General features: G+C 38.4%; 1 protein-coding gene across 2 annotated transcripts in view; it reads right to left on the reverse strand.

Moving 5' to 3' along the window:
* LOC133623615 (serine/threonine-protein kinase VRK1-like) overlaps positions 1–24654 on the reverse strand; it is a 40209-nt gene that overhangs the window by 12143 nt on the left and 3412 nt on the right. The window contains exons 1-10 of one of the 2 annotated variants that reach the window (XM_061986841.1): positions 21785–21902; positions 18862–19021; positions 16412–16467; positions 15315–15384; positions 12346–12433; positions 11514–11622; positions 7300–7392; positions 4093–4225; positions 3027–3147; positions 2889–2947 (exon numbers count right to left, since the gene is read on the reverse strand). In XM_061986841.1, the coding sequence (XP_061842825.1) occupies positions 2889–2947; positions 3027–3147; positions 4093–4225; positions 7300–7392; positions 11514–11622; positions 12346–12433; positions 15315–15384; positions 16412–16467; positions 18862–19021 (889 nt within the window). In that variant the 5' untranslated portion in view covers positions 21785–21902. Of the gene's footprint in view, positions 1–2888; positions 2948–3026; positions 3148–4092; positions 4226–7299; positions 7393–11513; positions 11623–12345; positions 12434–15314; positions 15385–16411; positions 16468–18861; positions 19022–21784; positions 21903–24654 lie in introns of those variants that run through there. The other variant, XM_061986840.2, reaches the window with a different exon arrangement.

A 24654-nucleotide genomic window follows, 5' to 3' on the forward strand; every position in this document is an offset into this window, starting at 1 on the left:
ATGGACTGGACTCTCACTATTATGTTAGATCCACTATGGACTGGACTCTCACACTATTATGTTAGATCCACTATGGACTGGACTCTCACACTATTATGTTAGATCCACTATGGACTGGACTCTCACTATTATGTTAGATCCACTATGGACTGGACTCTCACACTATTATGTTAGATCCACTATGGACTGGACTCTCACTATTATGTTAGATCCACTATGGACTGTACTCTCACTATTACGTTAGATCCACTATGGACTGGACTCTCACTATTATGTTAGATCCACTATGGACTGGACTCTCACTATTATGTTAGATCCACTATGGACTGGACTCTCACACTATTATGTTAGATCCACTATGGACTGGACTCTCACACTATTATGTTAGATCCACTATGGACTGGACTCTCACTATTATGTTAGATCCACTATGGACTGGACTCTCACTATTATGTTAGATCCACTATGGACTGGACTCTCACTATTATGTTAGATCCACTATGGACTGGACTCTCACACTATTATGATAGATCCACTATGGACTGGACTCTCACTATTATGTTAGATCCACTATGGACTGGACTCTCACTATTATGTTAGATCCACCATGGACTGGACTCTCACACTATTATGTTAGATCCACTATGGACTGGACTCTCACTATTATGTTAGATCCACTATGGACTGGACTCTCACACTATTATGTTAGATCCACTATGGACTGGACTCTCACTATTATGTTAGATCCTCTATGGACTGGACTCTCACACTATTATGTTAGATCCACTATGGACTGGGCTCTCACACTATTATGTTAGATCCACTATGGACTGGACTCTCACACTATTATGCTAGATCCACTATGGACTGGACTCTCACTATTATGTTAGATCCACTATGGACTGGACTCTCACTATTATGTTAGATCCACTATGGACTGGACTCTCACACTATTATGTTAGATCTACTATGGACTGGACTCTCACTATTATGTAAGATCCACTATGGACTGGACTCTCACTATTATGTTAGATCCACTATGGACTGTACTCTCACTATTATGTTAGATCCACTATGGACTGGACTCTCACACTATTATGCTAGATCCACTATGGACTGGACTCTCACACTATTATGCTAGATCCACTATGGACTGGACTCTCACACTATTATGTTAGATCCACTATGGACTGGACTCTCACTATTATGTTAGATCCACTATGGACTGGACTCTCACATTATTATGCTAGATCCACTATGGACTGGACTCTCACTATTATGTTAGATCCACTATGGACTGGACTCTCACTATTATGTTAGATCCACTATGGACTGGACTCTCACACTAATATGCTAGATCCACTATGGACTGGACTCTCACTATTATGTTAGATCCACTATGGACTGGACTCTCACATTATTATGCTAGATCCACTATGGACTGGACTCTCACTATTATGTTAGATCCACTATGAACTGGACTCTCACGATTATGTTAGATCCACTATGGACTGGACTCTCACACTATTATGTTAGATCCACTATGGACTGGACTCTCACACTATTATGTTAGATCCACTATGGACTGGACTCTTACTATTATGTTAGATCCACTATGGACTGGACTCTCACTATTATGTTAGATCCACTATGGACTGGACTCTCACACTATTATGTTAGATCCACTATGGACTGGACTCTCACACTATTATGTTAGATCCACTATGGACTGGACTCTTACTATTATGCTAGATCCACTATGGACTGGACTCTCACTATTATGTTAGATCCACTATGGACTGGACTCTCACTATTATGTTAGATCCACTATGGACTGGACTCTCACACTATTATGTTAGATCCACTATGGACTGTACTCTCACTATTATGTTAGATCCACTATGGACTGGACTCTCACACTATTATGTTGGATCCACTATGGACTGTACTCTCACTATTATGTTAGATCCACTATGGACTGGACTCTCACTATTATGTTAGATCCACTATGGACTGGACTCTCACTATTATGTTAGATCCACTATGGACTGGACTCTCACACTATTATGTTAGATCCACTATGGACTGGACTCTCACACTATTATGTTAGATCCACTATGGACTGGACTCTCACTATTATGTTAGATCCACTATGGACTGGACTCTCACTATTATGTTAGATCCACTATGGACTGGACTCTCACACTATCAACTAGATCCACTATGGACTGGACTCTCACACTATTAACTAGATCCACTATGGACTGGACTCTCACACTATTAACTAGATCCCCTATGGACTGGACTCTCACACTATTAACTAGATCCACTATGGACTGGACTCTCACACTATTAACTAGATCCACTATGGACTGGACTCTCACACTATTAACTAGATCCACTATGGACTGGACTCTCACACTAATAACTAGATCCACTATGGACTGGACTCTCACACTATTAACTAGATCCACTATGGACTGGACTCTCACACTATTAACTAGATCCACTCCACGTCCATTGCACCGGTCACCCAGAGGGGGGACTGGAGGGTGTCCCCACATCTGCGGTCCCTTCCAAGGTTTCTCATTGTATCCCATTGGGTTGAGTTTTTGCTTGCCCTGATGTGGGATCTGAGTTGTGGCTTGTGCAGCCCTTTGAGACACTTGTGGTTAAGGGCTATACAAATAGTTTTTAATCGATGATTGACTATTTCCTAGACGGTTGACATGTGTATGCATTATTTCTTCTACAACAATGACCACACCACACAGACTGTTCAAGGTCACGTCCTTGCAGGTCTCCGTCAGCGAGTGCTAGTTCATGTTAGTGCCTTGAGATAACTTACCTTCCTTTTTTGAAACCAGCGTCATTTCCTTTTAACTTACCCGGTCTGTCTTGGGAGGGGAAACATTTGGTCATGAACTCAGAGGTGCTTTTTTGACTCCTAGAGACCAAAAGTAGTATGTTTTACAATTTGTAGTTCCAGCATCCATCAACAGTTTGTGTGTTGGCAATTGACTTACTGGATCTTATAGTCTCTGACATAAAGTGGGTCCTGAAGCTTGTCCTCCCAGGGAAGAGAACCGCAGAGCCACTGAACCATGCAGTAACCCAGTATTTCCAGGTCACCCCGCCTTGAAGCAGCTGCTTGTCACATGTCAGAAGATATGTTGACAAATGTGAAGTGAATGCAAGGACATGTCAGAAGATATGTTGACAAAAGTGAAGTGAATGCAAGGACATGTCAGAAGATATGTTGACAAATGTGAAGTGAATGCAAGGACATGTCAGAAGATATGTTGACAAAAGTGAAGTGAATGCAAGGACATGTCAGAAGATATGTTGACAAAAGTGAAGTGAATGCAAGGACATGTCAGAAGATATGTTGACAAAAGTGAAGTGAATGCAAGGACATGTCAGAAGATATGTTGACAAAAGTGAAGTGAATGCAAGGACATGTCAGAAGATATGTTGACAAAAGTGAAGTGAATGCAAGGACATGTCAGAAGATATGTTGACAAATGTGAAGTGAATGCAAGGACATGTCAGAAGATATGTTGACAAATGTGAAGTGAATGCAAGGACATGTCAGAAGATATGTTGACAAAAGTGAAGTGAATGCAAGGACATGTCAGAAGATATGTTGACAAAAGTGAAGTGAATGCAAGGACATGTCAGAAGATATGTTGACAAATGTGAAGTGAATGCAAGGACATGTCAGAAGATATGTTGACAAATGTGAAGTGAATGCAAGGACATGTCAGAAGATATGTTGACAAATGTGAAGTGAATGCAAGGACATGTCAGAAGATATGTTGACAAAAGTGAAGTGAATGCAAAGACATGTCAGAAGATATGTTGACAAAAGTGAAGTCAGATTAAATTAACAGACATATTTTTAGAAGGTGGGAGGAAGCCAGGGACAACATGCAAACTCCACAAACATTTGGAGTTATTTCCACATGTGCATAATGGTTCAAGACATTTTTGTTTTAAAGCAGGATTGATAACAGAGTTAAAGAATACAATAAAGACTAAAAACACATTTCTGCACAGGGTAATAAAACATATCATTGTTACGGCACCTACCCACTCCTTTGTGAGCATCAATGCTGGTGAACTCGATAGTTCCGTCATGACACCTCTTTGGATTTTCCTTGTAGTCTTTTACAGAACCATCCGGTGCGTACCTATATGCCAGCCCATAATCCACTAGATAAACCTACAATTGACAAATGCAGCGATTCAGAAAAGCTCAAATCCAGCAGATACAAAAAGTCCACACATCACTGTTAACATGACAACTTTTTGTGATATAAAACAATTGAGATCAAGATGAATCATTTCAGAACTTTGAACAACTTTGTTGCACAGCCAGTCTTCCTCGCAGGGAATAAAACACACTGGTCAATCCCACATTCTTTTGGATGACATATATGCTGAGTAAAAAGGACCCCAGAGACAGAATGATACTATACCAAGTTTTACTAAAGCTTTAGGAGACCAGCCCTAGTTATATTTTGATAAACAATCATAAATGAATATTTCAGCACATACACGATGTTGACATCTATAGTTATATTTTGATAAACAATCAAATGAATCTTTCAGCACATACACAATGTTGACATCTATAGTTATATTTTGATAAACAATCATAAATGAATCTTTCAGCACATACACAATGTTGACATCTATAGTTATATTTTGATAAACAATCATAAATGAATCTTTCAGCACATACACAATGTTGACATCTATAGTTATATTTTGATAAACAATCATAAATGAATCTTTCAGCACATACACAATGTTGACATCTATAGTTATATTTTGATAAACAATCATAAATTAATCTTTCAGCACATACACGATGTTGACATCTATAGTTATATTTTGATAAACAATCATAAATTAATATTTTAGCACGTACACAATGTTGACATCTATAGTTATATTTTGATAAACAATCAAATGAATCTTTCAGCACGTACACAATGTTGACATCTATAGTTATATTTTGATAAACAATCATAAATTAATATTTCAGCACATACACAATGTTGACATCTATAGTTATATTTTGATAAACAATCATAAATTAATATTTTAGCACGTACACAATGTTGACATCTATAGTTATATTTTGATAAACAATCAAATGAATCTTTCAGCACGTACACAATGTTGACATCTATAGTTATATTTTGATAAACAATCATAAATTAATATTTCAGCACATACACAATGTTGACATCTATAGTTATATTTTGATAAACAATCATAAATGAATCTTTCAGCACGTACACAATGTTGACATCTATAGTTATATTTTGATAAACAATCATAAATTAATATTTCAGCACATACACAATGTTGACATCTATAGTTATATTTTGATAAACAATCATAAATTAATATTTTAGCACGTACACAATGTTGACATCTATAGTTATATTTTGATAAACAATCAAATGAATCTTTCAGCACGTACACTATGTTGACATCTATAGTTATATTTTGATAAACAATCATAAATTAATATTTCAGCACATACACAATGTTGACATCTATAGTTATATTTTGATAAACAATTATAAATTAATATTTTAGCACGTACACAATGTTGACATCTATAGTTATATTTTGATAAACAATCAAATGAATCTTTCAGCACGTACACAATGTTGACATCTATAGTTATATTTTGATAAACAATCATAAATGAATCTTTCAGCACGTACACAATGTTGACATCTATTGTTATATTTTGATAAACAATCATAAATGAAGCTTTCACTACATACACAATGTTGACATTTATAGTTATATTTTGATAAACAATCATAAATGAATCTTTCAGCACGTACACAATGTTGACATCTATAGTTATATTTTGATAAAGACAGGGAAAAACTCATAAAGGGTGCGTGCAACAACAACAACAACAACAACAACAAACATGGCAGTAGACGCCAAGTTAAATCATGAAATACAACTTTACCCCAGCAAAAACCATACATATTTATCCGGGAGAGTTTTGATACTAATTTCTTTGACCCACACACACACAAATAAGTTGTAGACCTCCAAGTTTTCATCTGTTTGGTCATGTAGAATGATGTCTGGAGCACAAGATCATTCAACATGTCTGGGAACTCCACTGACAGATAATCCTCGACAAATCTTTTTTGACAAAGTATAAGGGATGGATTCCATTTTTAGTTAGATTTTTGTTCTCCCATCTACCTTTTGCAGAAAGATCTAGGCCCCTTGTGTACTCAGATAGTTTGCGCACTGCTTCCTGCACAACAGCAAACTAGGCTTTGTTTTGTCGGGATACAAACAATTTGTTGGACTGAGCTTGTAACTCAAAAGACTGGTATCTTAAAGGGGAACTGCACTTTGCCTATCGTTCACAATCACTATAAAAGACATGACCATGGATGTTATTTGTTGCATTATAAATATTCAATAAATGCCATCAAGAGTTCCAAGTTTTCATCTGTTTTGCGATGTAGAATGACGTCATAAGAACCAGATAGTTGGAAATGTCTGGGAACACGATAGAAGAACAACCCTTGGGATCACTCCACAAATCTTTTTTTCATTATCAAGTATAGGGATAGGTTTTATTGCATAGTTAGATGTTTTGCCCATATCTGCTTCTAGTGGTAAGATCCAGCTAGGCCCCTTGCATACTCAGTTAGTTTGTACTGTTTGCTGCACAGTCGCCATGTTGGTTTGGCGACCCACCACTTTGTTTACTTCCGTTCAAAAGTCATGTGACGGAATACAACCTATTCCTGGGCAAATCACTGTTTTTCCTCATCACACTGATGTTTACAGCGATAAAACACCATGTCAGCCTGCAGTTATCACTGTATCCTAGAATGTATTGAGCAAGTTTTGGTATTGAAAAACAAACGCCAAAAAATCTTTGTAATGATACTGTGAAATGTCAAATTACAAATAAAACAGACATTCAAAAAACAATTTTTGTATTGTTTTTCAATTACCGGTACTACTTAGATTTTTTTTATATTGTTATTTATTTTTAAGTGATACAGGTTCGATTTACAACTTTCCTTTTTTTAAATTCTGTTTTTCCCCCACCCATTTTTAACTGGTCTTTTTTACATGACAAGACCCTGCCATACTTGGTCATACCAAAGTGTCTGAGCTATAAGACAGACTCAAAAGCTGTTATTGACTTCATGTTAATATCGGGTTAACTTAGTATGTAACAAACCAAATGCCAGGGAAAAAGACTTAAGTTATGATGCTGCTACTGACCTGGTTGGGATCACTGTAGCCCAACATGAGGTTGGATGCTTTAATGTCTGCATGCACATACTCGTGATTATGGATGTATTCCAGGATGTCCAGCTGTATATAGAGAAAAAAAAGACAATGATCATTGTTTTGTGAAAATACATTTCTGAGTAACTAAATTTCAAGGCATTCCATCATTTTACAAACATCGGCCTTTATTCTGAAATGCAACCTGCAATTTTCCTCAATGAAATGTCATTGTGCTTGTGCAATGACAATAAAGAGCTGCTTCTTCTATTATTGTGTTTCTTATTACGCAGATTGTTGGTCCTTAAGGGGGTGTTCAGTCAAAATGAGCTAGTTTGTCAAAAAAAAGCTACTGGTTGTTATTCCTGTGATTGAAAAGGTAAATGTAGGCTACCATTGCTTAATGGTCAGAAGACAAAATGAAATAAATATAATTTCAATGTAGCGCGAGTGACAAAGTTTACACAATGTGGTTCATTTTGATTGTAATTTGTTTCAGGAAAACTTTAGCGTTGATGCACATGCTCTGTAGCTCTTTTTGAATTTTGCCTATCATTCACAATCCTTATGCAAAACAAGCACACGTATCCAGTAAATAAATGCCAGCAAAAATCATCTTAAAAGGGCCCATGGGAGTCGCTCTAGTCTGCCTATAAAGCGCATAAAAAAAAGTCTAATATATACATGCTGTAAGTATATATGTCAAGTAGCAACCGGCACATTCATAACAGCATGTAATATTTACACATTTTCATCTTTTCAAGCATACGGTGGTGTATGAATTTAAAAAAGGCATCACAATGTTCACCCTTTCTTTCCAATACATCACTGATTACTACTACTCACTGATTACTACTACTCACTGATAACTACTACTACTACTCACTGCACACTGATTACTACTACTACTCACTGCACACTGATTACTACTACTCACTGCACACTGATTTCTACTACTCACTGAACACTGATTTCTACTACTCACTGAACACTGATTTCTACTACTCACTGAACACTGATTACTACTACTCACTGCACACTGATTACTACTACTCACTGCACACTGATTACTACTACTCACTGCACACTGGTTACTACCGTACTACTCACTGCACAATGAATTCTAAACAACAAACTTCATTAGTGTACAACAGGGGTCCTCAAGTACAAATCTTGAAGGTCCACAAATGTTTTTTTGAAACAGGCTGGGTCCGTTTATTATCGGTCAAGCTTATATAGTAGCAGGAGGTAGGTAGTAGTTTAACATTTTCTTAAAATTAACAAAAATAAAATAAATATCCAATAAAATACATGAAAGATTTTCTTTGAAACAAAAATAAATAAGAACTTAAATAAAACTTTCAGTTTTAACAAAAAATAAATACTTTTAAACACAACCCTCCTATCCCTGGTAAACAAATGACCTCAACAGATCTCATTCATGTGCAAATATAACTATTGTACAGTGCATCCCCATTGTGTAAAACACAGCTGCTCAATGGGAGAATTGGGCTCTTGGGGTTGAAACCAAGACTTTGAACTTTGGCACAAAACATTTGATGATCATTGCCACTGAATAAATCCAGGCCAGTGTCATTAAGTACACTTCTCTAAAATCATGAGAAGTGTACTCATGATATCAGAGTACACTTCTCCAAGACTTGCACAAAGGACAGACTGGTGGATTATGCAGTGATAAGATATCAGGCCAGGGTGGTGTTCTCTCAGACGCGGAACCAGTCCCTTCTCTCTCCCCAACATGGCTGGAGCTCCATCAGTAGCAATGGACACAACTTTCTTCAGATCTATCCCTTTTTCATTCAGCATTTCTGATATTGTTTTATAGATGTCTTCTCCCCTTGTTTGTCCACTGAGGTTTGCCAGGCTCAAAACATATTCAATAAACTCCCCCTTTTCCTCATCATAATACCTCACAAACACCAACAACTGAGCATTTTGTCAGTGGTGTCAGTGGACGTATCCAGTGCTAGGGATATGCACTCTGCGTTTTTTATTCCATCAGAGCTGCTTGGACAAATCACCAGCCAGTATTTCAGTACGTCTGGTAGCTGTGGCATCAGAGTGTGGGATTTGATTTATTTTAGCTGTCATTTCCTCCTTTTCTTTGCCTTCAAACATGGCACCATCACTTCAGTCAAGCATTATTTAATTATTTCTGCATCAGAGAATGGCTTCTTGTGTTTACCCAAAACCCATGCCACTCTGAGTGAGCACTCTGTTGCTATTTGTTGTTGTGTCATATATTTAACAAAAATCTTGCTTGATGTTTCATATGACTTTTTCAGCCTCGTGATTTCTTTTTTTCTTAGCTCTGAATCATGAGGAAATGTCTCTTCAAATTCGCGGTGCTCTTTCAGATAGTGACGTTTCAGATTTTCACTTTTCACCAGAGCAACAGTACTGTTGCATATTAGACACATTGGTCTGGTACTTGCAGTAGGTAGGATGAAACATTGCTCTGTCCATTCTTCATTGAAACGCCGGTTTTCCCTGTCCACCTTTCTTTTACCAGCCTGAGCCAACTTGGAGCATGCCATTGTGATTTGATTCACATTCAGTGACTGACGAGTGAACAGTTAGCGAAGTAGCGATACGAGACAACTGTGTGCCTGCAGCGGAGGGTTCCATGCACTGTGCACATGTGTATGACCCAGGTGGTAACAGCCTATCAGCGCGTCATTGTGATCGAGATGACAACCCATACCCCGGAATCAGCCAATCAGAGTGGCGTTCTCTCGCTCTCACTCCGTCTCTCTCTCTTTCTCTATCTGAGAGAGAGAGAGAGAGACGGAGTGAGTGAGACACGGAGAAGTGTAAACGAAACATGGAGATATTTGACTAAAAACAACAAAGAACGTTGACTTGCGCTAGCGATAACTCAAAGATAAATACAATTATAATATTTTTTTATAATAATTATAATTATAATAATTTTTTTTTCTTTTCTTTTTTTTCTTTTTTCTATAATTCGTGCTGGGTCTGGACGGACACGTCGCTGGGTCCGGACATGGACCGCGGTCCGCCTGTTGAGGATCCCTGGTGTACAATGTCTGCTCTCACTGGGATGCCGACTGTTAAGATGTGGATATATATTCCTGTTTGGATGAGGAATGACTCACAATCCTTGCAAAGGAAAAAAGGCAGTGGAACAAAGTCTTTTCAGGTCTTTTTTTTTACCATTCCCGGATCTAAGTTGGCTGTCAAAATGTACCAACTTCTCAATGTATGTCCACATTTTCTTGCTATCAAGATGAGAGGCATGATTCATGATCTAGAATGAACTTTTGACGAGCTCACCAGCTGATGATGTCACTCCAGCAGCATAAGGAGGTTACCTCTCTGTGACAATGCCCTGCTAAAGGTAGGTCCTTAGGGTTAGCACTTACAATACAAATACTGCTAATTATTCAAATTCAGGTCACAGAATGTAAATGGAGTATTGTTGGCGCTTTTTGGATGGTTATTTATTGGGTTTTATGGTTGGTAATGACGTGGCATTTTTGCTAATGTTCTCTTAATGTTAGATCTTTAGAATATATATAACAGATAAAATACTAAGACAAACACTTTCAGTGAAGATGCAAAATAGCGGCTTTTCTAAAAGTGTGTCTATTTTAGTTATGTTTTGAAAAAACTATTTGGTCAAAAGATTTCAGTGTGTAAAAAGTACTTTTTGAACCCTTTCGACAACACCGAGATAATTATGACAACCTTCAATAATGTTGGTCAAAATAACTGATATGACGTTTTCATATGGTTCCTGTGCCTGAAGGAAGTAATCAATCAATAAAAGCACAATAAGATAACACTCTAAAAGAAAGGTGTGTTTGAGGTCTCCACAGGAAAGGATGTAAACACCATTTTCCCAGATGAATGTTCCTTCTCCTTACCATGACAGTATTTCAGTCACGTTACATAAATTCTGCAACGTTCCGCGTTTCATAATTGACTCTTTATGTTGGCCAACTGTGATTTTGTCAGTTAAGGCAGAAATGATCTGCATAAGGGTGTGAGTGGTGCCAAACCACAATGTTCTTTCTCTACAGCCAGACATTTTTCATGCAAAAAAGCATCTTTACATCTAGACAATTTCTTTATAATCAAAAAGATTCCTTTCACATGTGAAACAAATCATGATGTGGGTCAGATGAAAACATTCTTATTTTCTGTCATTTAAAGAAACCCACCAGTCGTAGACCAATTTGCAGAACCACTTTTCTGGGGAACCTTTTTCCATTTTCCTCCAACTTGCGCTGAAGATCTGTGCCAAGCCTGTCAATGACCATGAACCTGTACCTGCCAGGAGTGTTGGACAGGTTCACCTTTTGCATACACAACTTCAAATTCACAGCATTATCAATAAGATATTAGTAGGATTACACATATTCAATGACGCTGCCCTCAAAAGTCTTCTGAAAACAATAGTGCATAGTTTTAAAAGTGCTCTGACACTTATCTAGTTTGGATTGGACAGTTGGCTGAACACGGAGTGCCTCTACATTGTAAAGGTTAGGTAATAGGTGGTCTTTGTCATTTCAGCTATGAATGCAATACTGCAGATATTTGCACAGGACTACACACCTTGATGGCATCAATTGCAGCTTACTTCTATGTTATATACAACAAGATACAGATATTTGTAGATCTCATATCATGGGGTTATTGCATGGTTTGTAAGTAGTTATTTGTAATGTATCTTGTGGGATGTTGAACATGGTCAAATATTGAGGAGCAGAATGTTCCAAGCACTGTATCTATTAAACAATATATATTGATCAACCTCATTGCCCAGGTAAGTGATTAGTGCAAAACTGTCCAATGTTACTTTGCTGTCATGTGTTGCCATAAACCCAATCATAGCATACAAGTCTGTTACAAATAACATTCAAAGGCTTTAATATTTGTTCTAGATAACCATTATAGGCTCGCAAAAACATTTGTAATACTTACTTGCAATAAATATCTTTGCGAGTACCCAATGGTAAAAAGGTATGGTATTGATCCAGTATTAGGTCTTACCTTTTCTCTCCTTTCTCGTGCATACCTGAGCCCCAGTACCTGGGTACGCCCAGACTCTTCAAACTATGGCTGCTCATCCAGCTCTTAACTGCAAAGGCAAGACAAAAGAAATGTCAGCTTGAAAGCACAAAGTAGGCTTTGTTTACTGCAAGTGAACACAAACTGTCACACTTAAATGAAATTAACCACCAAAGCATAGACGGAGACATTTCATCCCAAAGGACGTCTCTCTGATTATTTATTTATCCATCCATCCATCCATCCATTTTCTACCGGTTATTCCCTTCGGGGCCGCTGGAGCCTATCTCAGCTACAATCAGGCGGAAGGCGGGTACAACCTGGACAAGTCACCACCTCATCACAGGGCCAACACAGATAGACAGACAACTAGGGATGATACTCGAAACCGGTTTTCCCGGTTGTTCGATAAGAAAAGAACCGAGTCCTCCGACTCGAATCCCTTTTTGAGAACCGGTACCCGTTATCGAGACCACTATAGTAAAGAAAAAGAGTTGGTTCTTTATTCGAATCCCTGGGACCAATCCCGTCCCGACCAGAAATGCCCCGTGAGACATCACAAGAAATGACGTCACGTAGCTCAGTCATTAGGCACAGATAGCGAAAGCAGGAAAAACAATGGACCGGAAAAAGCGCTCCAGGGTGTAATAAAGTTCAAAACAAAAAGGTATAATCCAATGAATAAGTTTACTGAGAGATTTGAGCAGGGTACAAACACATGACCAACACTTTTACGACCAAGCGGAAACATAGCAACCAGGCTAGCAACGCACCTCCTTTACGGCAGCTGTCGCAACCTTCTTAAAGCAACCGCAGCACATACATATATGACATCTCCCTTTTTTAACTTTTCTTTTTCTTTACTCCTAAACAAAACAAAATCACACTGTATATGTGTTGTCTGTCTAATTATAAATAATGCAGACGTTGGCTGAGTTCTTGATGTTTACTTTCACAGCGTGCTCATAACCTCATTCTTAGCTGCCGGCTGGCGACATGCAACAACACTTTTCGGGGCTACCGCGCATGCTTGTCACTCCCGTTGCATGCTGGGTAGTGTAGTTGTTATATTAACATCACATATTTCCCCCTATAAAGAAATAATGTTAACTCAATAAAGTGTATTTCTTTTTTTAGCTTTAACTTTTCATTTGTTAGCATTGTAACCACATTTGCAAACAACTTTTCTCTTCATAGAATGTTCTTTCAATAAAGAAATAAAGTGCAACAATGTCAAAGCATCATAACAAACAGTTATGTTCCAATAGCAGCAGAAGTGCACTTTTTGGAGAGCTGTATTATTTTCAGATTTGTGCCCAAGGGACTGACTTTATTTAACACTATATTATTATTTATACACCTATAGTGATCACAGAGACAGGTTGTTTTTGTGTCACTGTATATATTTGTTTTCCTTAAAGTCCCACTTAATATACTTTGGGTAACAACAATCAATATTCATTTATTTTGTTTTATTTTTTTAGGGGGGTAAAAGTCAATATTTATTTATTTATTAGATTTTATTATTTTCTTATATAATAAAAGTGAGCTTTTGTTAAACCAAATATTGTGTGTTTTTTTCCATATACAACAACCTATCTGGACTCCATAAGAGAACCGATAAGGAATCGGTTCGATAAGAGGATTCGATAATAGGCTCGAACTCGATCATTTCTTATCAAACATCATCCCTACAGACAACATTCACACACTAGGGACCATTTAGTGTTGCCAATCAACCTATCCCCAGGTGCATGTCTTTGGAGGTGGGAGGGGCCTATCCCCAGGTGCATGTCTTTGGAGGGGGGCGGGGCCTATCCCCAGGTGCATGTCTTTGGAAGTGGGAGGAAGCCGGAGTACCCAGAGGGAACCCACGCAGTCTTAAATGGTCCCTAGTGTGTGAATGTATTATTGGCAAATAGATGAAGGTTTTTTAGTTATTTATGCATTAATTATTACATCACCATGACTGTTGACAAAAACAATGAAAACAATGCATCATTGTTGTTTCTATTACATAGGCTAGATAAAACATGTATTGGCCAAAAAATCAACATGGCCACAAATTCCAAATGGCTGCTGTCAGAGGCAGATAATTACATATATCCGTATTTAAGTGTTACTTCTTTAATTTCATAATCATATTACAAAACAGCTAGTGTTTTTCTTCCAATTGTGGTCTTTTGGTTGTCTGCAAATACTGTGTGCTAACCTTGAGTGTGGAATGTAAGAAAGAGAGATACTCCTTTCTCTTATCTATCCTTATGTCCAGGTGCGGAGGACAATGGGCATGTGTTTGGGCTGGAGGGACATGACTGCGAGGGTGGGAGGGAGAGAGACTTGATAGGGGAGAGGGTTTTTCATTGGAGGGGGGCAGACCATCTTAGCGGCGCGATTGAATGTTCTATGCTGGACTGGTCTCAGTATATTTACAAAGCTTTGCCAATATATTACAAAATACCTATTCTGTCTCTGGTGGTTCTTCTATGGTGGTTCTTCTACTCAGCTTTAAGTGTCGTAAAGAGCTTGGGAGCGAACAGCGACTTGAAATCCCTGGGAGGAACAACTGGTCCAAACGCAACACTGCCAATCTGTATATAGGGGCCACCCTTACTGTTTCCCTTGAGGTTTGACTATTTCTATTCTATATCCATGTGTGCTTCTTCTATTAATAAATGCCAGAAGGAAATATACCCTTCCTACATATGACACAATACTCAGGTTTGCCAAGTTCTGACCAGCCAACTTAGCGGCTCCTTTGGCCAAGCATGTACAACAAGCATGTTGGGTACTGCAGTGGAATGTAAACACACAATTGGCCAAGCATGTACAACAAGCATGTTGGGTACTGCAGTGGAATGTAAACACACAATTGGCCAAGCATGTACAACAAGCATGTTGGGTACTGCAGTGGAATGTAGACACACAATCTCATTTCTGAGCTGGCTCACTTGATTCAGGTTTAGCTGCTCTCATGTAGAACTTGAGCTCAGAGAAAAGTGGTCCACTGTCAATCGGCTCCTGTGGAGAAACAAAGTACATGTTCAGTTTCGTTTTGGGGTGGATCTGTTTGGGACGTCTCTTGTACCTTTGGCAGCAATTACAGCCTCAAATCTTTTGGAATACAAGCTTGGCACACCTATATATGGACACTTTCAACCATTCCTCTTTACAGCACCTCTCAAGCTCCATCAGGTTGGATGGGAAGTGTTGTTTTTCATCCAGGATGTCTCTGTACATTGCTGCATTCATCTTCCCCTCTACCCTGACTAGTCTCCCAGTGCCTGCCGCTGAAAAAACATCCCCACAGCATGATGCTGCCACCCGCACACAATCATGGGTACTTTAACTTTAACCAAACATGAGGCCTGGCATTCACACCAAATACTTCAATCTTTGTCTCACCAGACCAGAGAATTTAGTTTCTCAAGGTCTGAGAGTCTTTCAGGTGCATTTTGGCAAACGTTTTACTAAGAAATGGCTTTGGTCTGGCCACTCTACCATACAAGTCTGATTGGTGGATTGCTGCAGAGATGGTAGCCTTTCTAGAAGCTTCAGAGGAATGGTGTAACTGTGACACAGTGATCATCAGGTTCTTGGTCACCTCCCTGACTAGACTAAGATGAATGCAACGTTGCAGCAATCGCCAGGCCAATAACATCCCTACAGTGAAACATAGTGGTGGCAGCATCATGCTGTGGGGGTGGTTTTCAGCGGCAGGACCTGGGAGTCCCATTAGCAGGACTCACGGCGAGCCATCATACTAAATAGGAGCCTGGAGACACTTTTCTCCGTCAGTGCCAACAACAGCAAAAAGTGCTCCGGAATGACAACATTTTGTAGTTCATCACCACTTGAAAAAAGCTATTCTAAAATGTAATCATGGCATCAATGTTAGCTTGTATTGCATTTCGGCAAACAATGAGTGTAGCCAGTACGTACATAATAAATGAGCGTAAGTACAACGTTTGATGGACACCTGATGCAATCCCAGTTCAAAAATAGAGACAGTTCACTTTACAATAATGTCAAGAAAGTTGAGTCTTACCACTTTGATGACAAAGCGAGCATCACCACCAACAGGTTTTGGAGAATCCTCATCAGCTAGAAAGAGAAACAAATCAAAAATTCTAGTAATTTATACGACAAAAGTCAGGGCATCATTGTAGAGTTTTTACTTATTTGATTTTGTTCATTCAAAGTTGGTCTTTTTGAGTCTTTTGGGAGCCAACGTCAGACAGCAAGATCATCAAATGCATTCAAACTTACAATGTTTTACTTGGTTTTGTTTTCAGCTAAAACTAAAATTAAAAATGGAATATTACTTTTTGTTTTTTGACCCTAGATCAGTGGTTCTTAACCTGGGTTCGATCAAACCTTAGGGGTTCGGTGAGTCGGCCTCAGGGGTTCGGCAGAGCCTCCGCCGCAGCGGTCAAGACACACCAGACTCATGAATTGATTAACGTGGACCCCGACTTAAAACAAGTTGAAAAACTTATTTGGGTGCTACCATTTAGTGGTCAATTGTACGGAATATGTACTGTACTGTGCAATCTACTAATACAAGTTTTATTCAATCAATCAATCGTGTAAATCACAACTTCTCCCTATCGGCGTATCTGTACTGTAAAGTTAACATTTAAATGACAATAAAAAGGAAGTCTAAGTATTATGGATACCCCCAAACAATGTTCCCTCTAATTTTCCATTTGATTTGCAGGTGTGTAATTTGTTGTGAGTTCATGCACTGTGTTGGTTTTGTTCTTTGAAAAAGGTGATGTTCATGCACGCTTCATTTTGTGCACTAGTAAAAAAACATAACTTTGTCTTGAATTTGAACAAAAAAAAATTAAACATTTTATTTTTCACTAAAGAGGGGTTCGGTGAATGTGCAAATGAAACTGGTGGGGTTGGGTACCTCCAACAAGGTTAAGAACCACTGCCCTGGATGGTGTTGGCCAAACTAATTGAACTAACAGAGCAAACAGACTAGTTCATTGTAACTGTACATAGACAATGGATGCATGTCATGACCACTCCCCTATTAGCTCACCTTTCCAGCCCTCACACCTGTGCTCTAAAGCTACTGAGAGTTTCCCACACGTTCATTTAGTGCTACTTTTATATTTGACACTTCTCAGGACATTTAATCCATCGCAACTGGACTGTTTGGTTTGTCTTATAGGAAGTTTGGCCTCTCATCCAAGTGGGTAAAATATGCTAAATCTTCCACCAAAAATATTTTTCTTAATGTAATATTTGATGTGAAGTAATGGGAACCTTGGATAGGTCAATAATTCATAATAACATTGATTTTGATTCAATATTATGTTTTGGGCAATGACAGCTTTATTTTATTAGTCAACATTGCATTTCACCTGTAAGCTTTTGTATTCCACCTTTGTTATGTTTTTGTTTATTTGAATAGTATTTTTAGAATGTGCCTTTAAAACATTAGCTGTGGGCCACACTTTTGACAGCCCTGCTGTAGATAATAAAACATTAGATGTGATAAGTCTATCTAAAGTTGATCATAACGCAGTCAGCATCTCTGCTTCAGTAAACAATGATGTCACTTGCTAACTTGTCAGCCAGAATCCTTTTCAACACTCCTCGCACTTGAACACTTTAAAAGGCACATATTTGTTGACCTGCAAACTATGTTTTTGGTCTGGTCGGGTGCTGCTTACCTTGAAGCTAACAGCTAGCCTGTCTCCATCCTGGAACGATGTCGCTTCAGCGGGAGATAAAAGTGAAGTGTCCATGGACTCACAAAGACTAAAACAAGTCATTTACTGGAGCCATGGCACAGGATGAAGTTAAACCTTAGTGTTTACCATCAACTCTTTCTTTTGACAGCCCCTCACGCTAAACTTGTCCCAGTGCAAACTGAGGCAGTATTTGTCATTGATAAAACTTCTGGCCAATCAAAATTTAAGAAATTGTACCAGAAAGTTCATTACTTTGAAGACAACCAATAAAAAGGCAATAAACGGGGACGGAAATTTGACCTGGAAAATATAAACAAAACACCGACAGAAAGCGACCATCGATAAAAAAAAACAAGTAAACTGGACTTTTGACCCGGAGAAGGTAGGGTCTGTAAAAATAAATAAATAAATAAATAAATACAAAATCTGCGTCCCGGGGACCCGCGGATTTCCGGAAATGTCCCTTCTGATTTCAATGCGTAAAAAGACACAAAAAGTGCATTAGCGCCAACACTGTCACTACTTCATTCACTGATGTTATGAAACATAACTTTGTATTTTAAGTCCATTATTTATTCAAATGTCATATTACTCTGTGTAACACTTTTGTCTTGCCCAAGTCTGACTTTTATGTGTTCATTAAATGATTAATAGTGAAGAAAATGTACATTAAACATAATGTAGGAGGGTTTTAACTTTCATATGAACCATTTCTAAAACCAAAGGATGAATTAAAAGTCAGGTTTTAAGCTGTTGCTACAAAACGAATACGTGAGATCAACTTTACCCAAATATATGAGGCCAAATCCTCCCTGGCCAATGGGAGCACCAAGCTTCCACAGGTTCTTTCTAGTATCTGTGAGTACTTCTCCTGGTGGAAACTCCTCTGCCAGCTTCCGCTTGGCCGGAGCTCTTCCTTTTCCTGCCGTCGGAGCTTTGCGGGGCATCTGCAAAAGACAAGTAGATGTTGTGTCATTATTCTCTACCAGGGAAAATACACTTATTTAATAAACACTCAAATAATATGGCTTTAAAAGAACCTAGAATACGTTCTGTATATTCCAGACTGGAAGACGCTACAGTTTGGACCCTGCAACTTATAAATTGGGGCAGCTAATTTATGGATGTTTCCTCGCTGACGGCCATAAGACAAATAGTAAAAAAAAAAAAAAAAGCAAATGCAAAGAAAAGGTGTGTTATTGTTTGTGACATGGCGCCATCTTTTAGACTAGTATGCTCACTGCAAGTGCTGCAGTGTCCTTCCATTTAGTGCTTTCCTCTTCTTGCCGTCTACAGTGTTTCTACTCGTATGGATTCGTCATTCAAGCAACGTTTGTAAGATTCACAATATAACTAAAACTGTATATGCTTCCTAATCCATAGCATGTGTGATTTTCATGCATCAAACATCGACAGTGAGTAAGCTGTCACATTAGAATCCCTATTCTAAGTTCTACATTTTTCTGTGAGTCTGCCAAATATCTTTTAAACTGTTAGAATAATTATGTATAAGTTATCACACAACTCTTATGCTTAAAGGCCGTTGCTATAGTTGTTATCAATTTTGCTAAAGTTGTACTTTTCTATCTGTGCAAAGGCACAACTTGTAATCTTCCACTGCGAGTTGTCTCGCAGCAGCAGTTTGTTTCCAGACCCTGCCTGCTGACAGCCGAGGACAGACATCGAGTACCTCAACGCAGATAAAACAGAGACAGGGCGAAATCACGAGCGTCAGCAAATTTGCATTCTGAATAATCAAATATTGTGTCTACTGGGCACCCTCCCTTCAGAAGCAGCCTCTGATGTTAACTAGGGACTAGGGCTGCAACAACTAATCGATTAAATAGATTATAAAAATAGTTGCCGATTAATTTAGTCATCGATTCGTTGGATCTATGCTATGCGCAGAGGCTACTTTTTATTTTATTTTTTTATAAACCTTTGTTTATAAACTGCAATATTTACAAACAGCTGAGAAACAATAATCAAAATAAGTATGGTGCCAGTATGCTGTTTTTTTTTCAATAAAATACTGGAAAGGATAGAAATGTAGTTCGTCTATTTTATCCGATTATTAATCAATTAATCAAAGTAATAATCGACAGATTAATCAATTATCAAATTAGTTGTTAGTTGCAGCCCTACTAGGGACCTCCCGAATAAATAGAGGAGCATGTGGGACTGTACCTTAGAGCATAGTGTGAAACTAACTGAGTGTACAGCCCAATACGTCTCTCCTCATGAGCAAAATTAGACTGTCTCTGCCTGATTCCTTCTTCTTGTCTTGAATAAATAGATAGTTTGGTGTTTGAACCTGACACGCGCACACTGATTTTTTTGGGACTCGCCGATTTCCTGGTCGTTCTGATGTGACTCCCAAGTCTAGTCATGTTTACGCAAACTTTCTTACACTTTCAATGCTCATTTTGTGAATTAAATCAACTAAAAATACACTATAACTGTGAAACCGCTTTATTCCCGGGTCGTGTGTTCGGATCACTTCGTTTCTGGTAAATATAAGGAACAAAAATCCACCTTCTTAACCACAACTTGGCTATACCGTCCATGCTAATGTTGAACCCGTTGAATTTTTACTGAATAACGTTCGACAGCTGAAGTTGTTGTTGTTGCACAACAATAACATACGGTATAAAGGCTATTTCCAGTAATTCAGCAAATAATAAATCATAATACTGAACTGAATTTGAATGAGCTCTCTACAGATATAATAAATATACAGATACTGGTAGCCACCATGTCATCCTTATTATCATTTATCAACATACCTTGGGTGATTTAACAATTTGTATGTGATTTATTCGTTATATAACAACCGAAGCTAACAACCGACCTGGTGCGCTTGTGAGGTAGACATAAAGATTTCCAAATTCCATGTCCGGCCATTGTGTAGGATTATCAGTCCACGCATCTGCTGGAAGGCGGTAAGGGCAGTCGTTTAATCCAACTACAGAACATTTTAACTCGTATCTTAACCTAGCCTCACTGGAAAGACTATTTACATAATCATACGCCATTTAGAACAGTTTAAAATGCCGTGAAACCTCGTTAAATGCCTTTTCTGTCAATGCTGTGTTCGCTGTGAGCTGGTTTGTTTTCAACGAATTCAATATGGCGACCGGTTGCTAGGGGATTGGCAGGCGGAAGTGACGTAGGTCCGCCCTCGCCTATTAGAAATTAGCGCTTTTTTTTAACCGGTTCTTAAAATGAATCACAGAAAAATGATTCTTGTATCACGGGAATCGTCTTTATACTGGTTTCACGTAAATCAATTGTTTGTTTGTTTTAATTCTTACACACATACTTGCATAATAAATGTGAACTTTGTGTCAACAGGCACACTATTATAGTCGTTTTGAGTGCAACATCCGGGTACTGGCACTAGCAGTCGTGCACTTCCGGGGTGAACGCACTTATTTTAAGCCTGAAAATAGCAAGTAGGGAAATGAATATTCATTAAATGTCATTTTAAAACAAGCTTCCATCAAACTACATAGGCATGTCCTCAAAAGCAAGCAAACACGTCAAAAAAGTAACATGTTGCCAAGTTGTGTCGGGAGCTACCTTACTAGCTACCTCTTGGACGAGCATCGGACTTAGTTATGACATTTGGCCTTCATTTAGTTGAGCATCAAAGTGTGAAAAGTAATATTATCAACATTAGGCGAGAAGAAGATGAATTGTACACGAACCGTAAATAGATCCAAGCTGCGGTGACTAGCGGCAAACTTCCCGCTATTGACTTATCAGGAAATGACGTCACCTTGACCTATTCTTCTTCGGCTACTGACCTAACCGGACGTGACGTCAGTCAATTGACCTTCTTCAGCTTTCTGTTTTTCCGGATTGGTTTTGGTTCATGTTCGCCACCGTCTGGTACGGAGGTTGCATAAAAGCCTATAAACAATAGACGTACCCGCAAAAATGAAACAAAACATAGATCATTATTATTATTGAAACGCTTTTGTGTGACATACATCTTTTTGAAAACTGTCTCCCAAAGTCTTTACACTTTACAACTCGAGTAGGGATGTAGACTATATTGGCAGAAGTATTTGGCCACCCATCCAAATGATGAGAATGGTGGTGTGTTGGTGGTGTGTTGTCCTGAAAGTAGACGCAGCATTGGCTGCTATGACGCGAGATTTTGGGCCGCCATCTTGAAGTGGTGATGAAGAGCCGGCAAGCAGCCTAAACTGACAGTTGACAGGTAGAAAACAAATATGCTAAACTGACAGTTGACAGGTAGAAAACAAAGATGCCAAACTGACAGTTGACAGGTAGAAAACAAATATGCTAAACTGACAGTTGACAGGTAGAAAACAAAGATGCTAAACTGACAGTTGACAGGTAGAAAACAAAGATGCCAAACTGACAGTTGACAGGTAGAAAACAAAGATGCCAAACTGACAGTTGACAGGTAGAAAACAAAGATGCTAAACTGACAGTTGACAGGTAGAAAACAAAGATGTTAAACCGACAGTTGACAGGTAGAAAACAAAGATGCCAAACTGACAGTTGACAGGTAGAAAACAAAGATGCTCAACTGACAGTTGACAGGTAGAAAACAAAGATGCTAAACTGACAATTGACAGGTAGAAAACAAAGATGCTAAACTGACAGTTGACAGGTAGAAAACAAAGATGCTAAACTGACAGTTGACAGGTAGAAAACAAAGATGCCAAACTGACAGTTGACAGGTAGAAAACAAAGATGCTGAACTGACTGTTGACAGGTAGAAAACAAAGATGCTAAACTGACTGTTGACAGGTAGAAAACAAAGATGCTAAACTGACAGTTGACAGGTAGAAAACAAAGATGCTGAATGACAGTTGACAGGTAGAAAACAAAGATACTCAACTGACAGTTGACAGGTAGAAAACAAATATGCTAAACTGACAGTTGACAGGTAGAAAACAAAGATGCTGAATTGACAGTTGACAGGTAGAAAACAAAGATGCTGAATTGACAGTTGACAGGTAGAAAACAAAGATGCTTAACTGACAGTTGACAGGTAGAAAACAAAGATGCTCAACTGACAGTTGACAGGTAGAAAACAAAGATGCTAAACTGACAGTTGACAGGTAGAAAACAAAGATGCTCAACTGACAGTTGACAGGTAGAAAACAAAGATGCTAAACTGACAGATGACAGGTAGAAAACAAAGATGCCAAACTGACAGTTGACAGGTAGAAAACAGAGATGCTGAATGACAGTTGACAGGTAGAAAACAAAGATACTAAACTGACAGTTGACAGGTAGAAAACAAATATGCTAAACTGACAGTTGACAGGTAGAAAACAAAGATGCTGAATTGACAGTTGACAGGTAGAAAACAAAGATGCTGAATTGACAGTTGACAGGTAGAAAACAAAGATGCTTAACTGACAGTTGACAGGTAGAAAACAAAGATGCTCAACTGACAGTTGACAGGTAGAAAACAAAGATGCCAAACTGACAGTTGACAGGTAGAAAACAAAGATGCTAAACTGACAGTTGACAGGTAGAAAACAAAGATGCTAAACTGACAGATGACAGGTAGAAAACAAAGATGCCAAACTGACAGTTGACAGGTAGAAAACAGAGATCCTGAACTGACAGTTGACAGGTAGAAAACAAAGATGCTAAACTGACAGTTGACAGGAAGAAAACAAAGATGCTAAACTGACAGTTGACAGGTAGAAAACAAAGATGCTGAACTGACAGTTGACAGGTAGAAAACAAAGATGCTAAACTGACAGTTGACAGGTAGAAAACAAAGATGCTAAACTGACAGTTGACAGGTAGAAAACAAAGATGCTGAATTGACAGTTGACAGGTAGAAAACAAAGATGCTGAATTGACAGTTGACAGGTAGAAAACAAAGATGCTTAACTGACAGTTGACAGGTAGAAAACAAAGATGCTCAACTGACAGTTGACAGGTAGAAAACAAAGATGCCAAACTGACAGTTGACAGGTAGAAAACAAAGATGCTAAACTGACAGTTGACAGGTAGAAAACAAAGATGCTAAACTGACAGATGACAGGTAGAAAACAAAGATGCCAAACTGACAGTTGACAGGTAGAAAACAGAGATCCTGAACTGACAGTTGACAGGTAGAAAACAAAGATGCTAAACTGACAGTTGACAGGAAGAAAACAAAGATGCTAAACTGACAGTTGACAGGTAGAAAACAAAGATGCTGAACTGACAGTTGACAGGTAGAAAACAAAGATGCTAAACTGACAGTTGACAGGTAGAAAACAAAGATGCTAAACTGACAGTTGACAGGTAGAAAAAAAAGATGGTGTTCAGCGTTTTCCTGCTCAAATGTTGAAAATAGGAATCGGGGGATTACTTTTCACGAGTAAGATTTAACATTAACGTACTATTGGTAGTATTTTGTGAAAAGAATATTATCACAGAGTTGAGAAGGAGCAAATATCTTCAATAGTACTGAAATCCTAGCCGCTAGCAAACAAGACTATGACCATAATAGAATTGCTTGTCAATGAAATTAATTCCATTTAAAAATGTCATACTTGAATAACATAAAGTTGAAATAATTGATGAAGATAAA

The sequence above is a fragment of the Nerophis lumbriciformis genome, linkage group LG26 (assembly GCF_033978685.3).
Source record: "Nerophis lumbriciformis linkage group LG26, RoL_Nlum_v2.1, whole genome shotgun sequence".
Classification (NCBI taxonomy): domain Eukaryota; kingdom Metazoa; phylum Chordata; class Actinopteri; order Syngnathiformes; family Syngnathidae; genus Nerophis; species Nerophis lumbriciformis.